Source organism: Salvia splendens, chromosome 5 (genome assembly GCF_004379255.2).
Source record: "Salvia splendens isolate huo1 chromosome 5, SspV2, whole genome shotgun sequence".
Lineage (NCBI taxonomy): Eukaryota > Viridiplantae > Streptophyta > Magnoliopsida > Lamiales > Lamiaceae > Salvia > Salvia splendens.
Window position 1 is genome coordinate 20,964,034 of NC_056036.1, and position 6,000 is coordinate 20,970,033.

General features: G+C 40.6%; 1 protein-coding gene across 2 annotated transcripts; it reads right to left on the reverse strand.

The window, feature by feature from the left end:
- Positions 1 to 246: 246 nt before the first annotated feature.
- On the reverse strand, positions 247 to 4,176 carry LOC121802949 (protein SAWADEE HOMEODOMAIN HOMOLOG 2-like). 2 transcript variants are annotated; one of them, XM_042202644.1, is made up of 10 exons: positions 4,021 to 4,176; positions 3,435 to 3,520; positions 3,306 to 3,336; positions 3,052 to 3,223; positions 2,889 to 2,939; positions 2,018 to 2,093; positions 1,858 to 1,909; positions 1,048 to 1,191; positions 845 to 964; positions 247 to 766 (listed from the first exon to the last, which is right to left on the reverse strand). In XM_042202644.1, the coding sequence occupies exons 1-10, from the start codon at positions 4,072 to 4,074 to the stop codon at positions 401 to 403; spliced, it is 1,152 nt and encodes a 383-aa protein (XP_042058578.1). In that variant the 5' UTR covers positions 4,075 to 4,176; the 3' UTR covers positions 247 to 400. The 2 variants fall into 2 exon arrangements, with proteins under 2 accessions (XP_042058578.1, XP_042058577.1); XM_042202643.1 differs by having other exon boundaries at positions 3,306 to 3,351; positions 4,021 to 4,175.
- Between the last annotated feature and the right edge of the window lie 1,824 nt (positions 4,177 to 6,000).

Here is a 6,000-nt window from a genome sequence, read left to right on the forward strand (position 1 = left end):
CTATAATGAAAATCTACTAATTGGCTAAAAAATTCGCTAATCCAGGGTTGACCGTTAAAAATTGACGAAACTATCAAAAAATGACTGAATCGACAAGGATTTCATATGTTATGGAGTCATTTTCAAAAAGTGAAGGTTTTGGACCAAATTTGTATTTTGGCTCTAGGTAAGGGACCAAAATTGACTCTAAATTAAACTATCATATTTTCCGTATAACATCTAAAAAAAGTCGTGCAAATAAGAATATGAGCAAGTCTACTGGTAATATAACACCAGAAATAATAGATGTAGTTATCACTTCTCATCATTCACATTACTACAACAGAGAACCTCAAACTCAAACTACAGACAGAAATGCCAACTTGATAATGACAAATAAACCCCCAATTATATCAATATTCTACACCTGTGGCAAACTTGGCACCGCAGCAGCAGCACCACCACCGGCTGTGCTCACTGCAACAGTATTTGCATCAGGATTTGCATTTCCAGCACTGGTAGCCTTAGACGGTGGTAACTTAGACTCGGTGGGGGGAGAAACGGTAGTAGTAGGTGTCACCACTGACAATGAAGTATTGGCGCGCTCATCCTGCTTGGGTTGCTGTTTCTGTAACGCACTGTCAGCAGCATCAGGCTTCAAAGCATTCCCTGCTTGAGCTTCAATAGCAGTTTTCTGTTGATTCACATTTAATGGCATTGCATGAAGTTGCTGTAGCCTGTGATCTGTTTCAGGCCGACGGCATATCTTCCTGAGGGGGACTATTTCCTACAGTAAATGAAAGTTGGCGCAAGACTCGGTATAATCTGCCTGCAAATTTCAACAAGGGTGAGTAAGAGATTGTACCTCAGATTGGTCGTGATCATATCGCACCAGAAACCTGCAACGACAGCCTCTTACGTCATGCCTCCGCCTTTGCGCATCCAGAACATGAGCATCAAAATATAGGGCCTGCTCCTTGCCTTCCTGAAAATGAAGAAGATACGAACAGATCAATCTCCTAGTTCTCCCAGTCTCGATTAATTGCTGCTACAGCCAATAAGAAGCACCTGAAAGCACAGTATCAAATCTCCCGGAAGAACTGCTACACATTCTAATGATTCACACGGAAGTGACCGTTGTCGGATGTGCTTGCGAATATTGACCCACTCATCCTCTTCTTGTCCGAAACCAGCAAAACGAACCATAGCTTCCTGAGATGGCCAACTTAATTAATCATAATTAAAAGTGCTGAAATGACAACTAATGTTTCATGCCCTCGCAGGTCCATTATCAATCCAAGCTTACTAAGAATTCAGAGCACATGAAGCTGAGCCAAAGGTCAAAGACATCAACAACCCCCACCCAAAAAATGAACACAAACATGAGTGTGGTGAAGATTTTGGCTTAGAGTGTTTTTTAATTTCATACTAAGCCTTACTTTTATGAAAAAATTTCATATTCTGATTACAATCCTAAAATTTGTAGGATAATGGATTCATCCATGTCAGAGGTGAAAGTATTTGTCTCGGACTACGCAGCACAAATTGCTAATCATGGTTGAGGCAAAAAATGTTGATGGAGTAGTTGGTTGGACTATGGGATCCATTGAAGACAGAAGCGAAGCGCTATGCTGGGGTGGGGGAATGGGAAAAGAAGGGGCACAGAAGAAAGAAATTGGGTTACCGAGTATCCAAATGCTGACAAGAGACAGACTATTCCCTAATGGAAGGGTAAAAAAGAAGTTCATCGATCGATTACAGAGCAAGCTAAAACTGATATATTTATGGCCTTACCTCAAAGAATAGCCATAAATCCAGTAACAACTAACTAAAATCCGAAAATAGAGCTCAAAAAGAGTGATAAGCATAAAAAATTACCGGATCTCCACTCTCTAATGATCTGTGTGATAAGAAAGATGCAACATCATACCTGCAAGATGTAGCATACACCCGTGGTTCATTAACAGGAACTAGTATGTATCACTCCTCAAAAATAGAAATTTTGATATTTTAGTAGGCAATGCTTCAAAAGTCTAACCATGCGCCATCTCTGGCAGATTTAGCTTCAAACTCCATCAAAGAATTCTCTGACACACTCCTGCTGGCATTTTGTGCTAAATTGCAGACAGGTCCAACATGAAATATTCAATATTGGTGCACGAAAAAGGAAAGAACAGAGAAAAAGGGATATGAAATATGATCCTTCTCAGACTTTTGAAGAACTTCAGAGCACTTCACTAAGATAATGTAGATTGCGGGCTATTTGAATAGATAAATGATTTTACAACTGTAAACTGCTGATTTCATATCATTCTATTTTCATTTCATAACAAAACCAAATTAGTTTAGATAGTCAGCATGCAGTAGATATATGTGAACAAATAATACTAGTCTAAATGCATAAAGAACTTAGAAACCACATAAGTAACTGACGATCTCTTGAGCACCAAAGCATGCTAATGTGTACGTATAATAATCCACAAACTCTTAACGAAGATATCCGCAAACTTGAGATCTCCTACCTACCCACAGAAACATCTACAAACTAGAGATCTCCAAAGAAAATTATGAGTGCAAGTATTTGCATTCATATGTCCAAAAATTCTACTGAGAACTCTTAATGAAGATAGGAGAGGAAAGTATGAGGGAATATACACACAAACACACACATGCATATGTGTCAGTGTTAAAGCACTTTACAAAATGGACACTGTCCAATGGGAGTGTTAACATCATAAACATTGTCATGTTCTCATCTTTGGAAATTAATTAATAATTACAATGAACTTTCAGAAAGCTGCGATTGATACCTATAATGCTAATATTCAAAGTGAGGAACCGTGGACGCTAAAATGTCAGAAATGCTGAGGAAAGAACGAGAGGAGTAACTCAGAACTTTGGCAATTTACCTGATTGAGCAGGAAGAGGTTGAGGAAACTGAGGCATACTTCTTGCCATATCTGGAAAGAAAGACGATACCAATTAGCAGCATGTACAAGGAGATAAATGAACATACTTGAAAAGTTAATCTACTAAAGTCACATTTTGAAAATGATATGAACTGGATATTACTTGTGGGAGTAGGCAGCGGCTGAGAGACCTGAGGTTGAGGAGCCTGCGGCACATTTCTTACTACAGATTGGTCATCCCGAGGCACACCCGCCATGTTCACTTCCCCAGGAACAGAAGTCCTAGCGGCCTTTGCTCTCAGAGCATATCTCCTATTTTGGAACCAATTCCAAACCTGTTGCATATAATTAATCTCAGTTACTTAAAGGTTCTTAGAGATATTAGGTGAGTGCACGCACGGGGAAAATTCAAATTACCTGTTTTCCTGAAACTTCGACCTTTCCAGCTCTATCAGCAGAGTTACTAAAATAAAACAACTCAGTTTTTGGACACTAAAGCAGTCAGCATCAATTAATAAATTGAATTCTCAGCGCTCAGAAATGTACCTGAACCGTTGAGCAAGAGCCTCAAGTATCTCACGCGAAGGCACTGTATAATTGTGTGCTTGCAAAATAGCCTCCATTTCTCCAACCTTTTGGCATAAAAACAATTAGGTTACATATATGAAGCCCAAAAAAACACCATTTGTCTTTCATATCCCTAAAACCATTGCAACAAGCCATGTTAGATACATTCTATGCGTTTTCAATGAAGCACACATCCCACAAATTAGTCTTCTTTATCAGCTAAACAGAGGCCTCTCAAGAAAATCGTAGTGCACGTTATCAATGTAAGAACCTGAACATTATGAATTAACTAAATTTACCCAAAAACTGCTACAAAATAATCCAATTAACAAAGCACACCTCAAAAATTGGGCAAACACAAACCATATATCCACCAGAATACAGAATTGTTTATATTAAAGTCTTTAAAATTAGGAAGCAGTGAGGCAATATTGGTAAAGCTTAAGATAAAATTGGAAGATAATCCCAACAAAATAGTAATATGAAATCAGTAGCTGGAAAAGAAAGGGAGAAATGAACAAATTGAAGATGGATTGTTAGAGAGAATGAGGGTTTAGCGAGAAACCTCGACCGGATTAAAGCGGAAGGAGGGACCGCCGTTACTCGGAGGTCGACCCATCGAATTCCGCCTCCAATCAATTCAAACTTTTACCGTCGAAATACAGAAGTTAGAAGTCGATGAACGTCCAAACCAGTGCTCGTAACCCGCCTGCTTTATTTGACTAATAAATTAATAATTTTAGAACAAGAAAATACGAAAACCAACGATATAAGGGAATTTGTGAAATTCTGAATAATTAGTTTCTTTCATTTAGCATAAATAAATTCACAATATATTAATAATATTTAAAGCACCCACAACTGTACTCTTGCCAGCTAGCACGGTTGTGGGCCCGACCCCACGAGCACAATTCAATTTAAAATTCAATTAAACCAAAACAATTTCATAAAATTAAAATTCATTAAAAACCCACAATAAATATTACAAATTACAAATAAAATAAAAAAGACATAATTAAAATCCTAAAAATTAAAAATTACATAATTAAAATACTAAAAATACCTAAAAATTAAAAATTACATAATTAAAATACTAAAAATACCTAAAAATAAAAAATTACATAATTAAACTCCTAAAAATTAAAAATTACATAATTAAAAGCTAAAAATACCCCCGTGGACGACTACTCATCCGACGACACTACCCCCAATTGTCTTTGGAGGCCCAATATCATGGCCTAGTGCGATCGAAGTTGCGAGGGCGTCATAGTGGACCTATCGGCCATACTGAGTTTGGCCAAAAGCTGCCACAACGAGTTGGTGGGGGGTGGAGGTGGCGCATATGGAACGGGAACGGGAGCGGGAACTGGAGCATCGGCGGTTGCAGTCGCGGCTCGACGGCGGTTGGCCGCCGTCTTCTTCCTTCCTTGCGGTCGGCGTTGGGGCTACCCAAGTTAGCTCCGGCGAGTTGGCTAGCCACTTCTTCGGAGCCGGCGTCGGATAGGGATCCCGACCTTGACCGTTTGGAGGAGCCGCTAGAGGAGGATGTTACGCCTCCCATATACTTCGGGTGCGTCCGCGTCTCCTGCCAAACGTTGAGGTACTTGAACGACTTGTAGTTCATGGATTGGTAGGTGCTCAACGCGGCAGTGATGATGTCGACCTCGCTCCGGCCGCTCCCCGCATTCCGCTCTTCCTGGAGGAAATAGCCATTGAACTTGCCAATTTTATCGTTGGCTCGGTAGATGGCGTTGCGCACCATACTCTCGTTGCGTTCGATTGTTCCCGGCGGCCGGTTTTCATTGTACCGGCAAGCGATGCGCCACCAAAAGTGATCGCCGGATTGGTTCGTGCCAACCACCGGATCTTCGGAGATTTCCAAGTACGCCGTGAACAATTTATCCATCTCCGCCGGAGTGTACGGTGTGCGGACACCGCGAGTAGGAGGAGTCGGAGTTTGGGAGGGGGCGGTCGGCCTAGGCTCCGGTGTCCACCCGTATCGCCCTTCGGGGGCACCTTGGTCGTCGATTGGGTATGGCTGGTAGCCACCCGGAACGCCCGAACTTTGGGTTTGAGGAGGGGCCGAATATTCCATTTTCGGACTAGGAAACGGTTGTGAACCGAACCATTCGGGGTTCCAACCGTGGGAGGGCGGGGGGTCATCGCCTTGGCCGAACATTGTTATGTTGTAGGAGTGGAAGAAAGATTGAGAATGGATATGAGAGAATGAAGATGAGAATGAGAATGAGAATGAGAATGGAAATTAGAGAGTGTAGATGAGAATTGTGTAGTGTGGGGTGAATTTTTGGGTGTGAAAGTGGGGTATTTATAGATGAAAATGTGTATTTTTGGGGGAAAAAAATTTAAATTTTTTTAAAAATTATGGAAAACGGTAAAAAACGGATATATTTTTTTTGGGAAATGGAAATCTTTTTTATTTTAATCGGTTTTTTAAATTAAAAACCGATTTTTAATTAAAATAATAAAAAATTCAAAGGCAACGGCTATGTCGTTGCCCAATCGCGTGCCGCCACGTCAGCTGCTC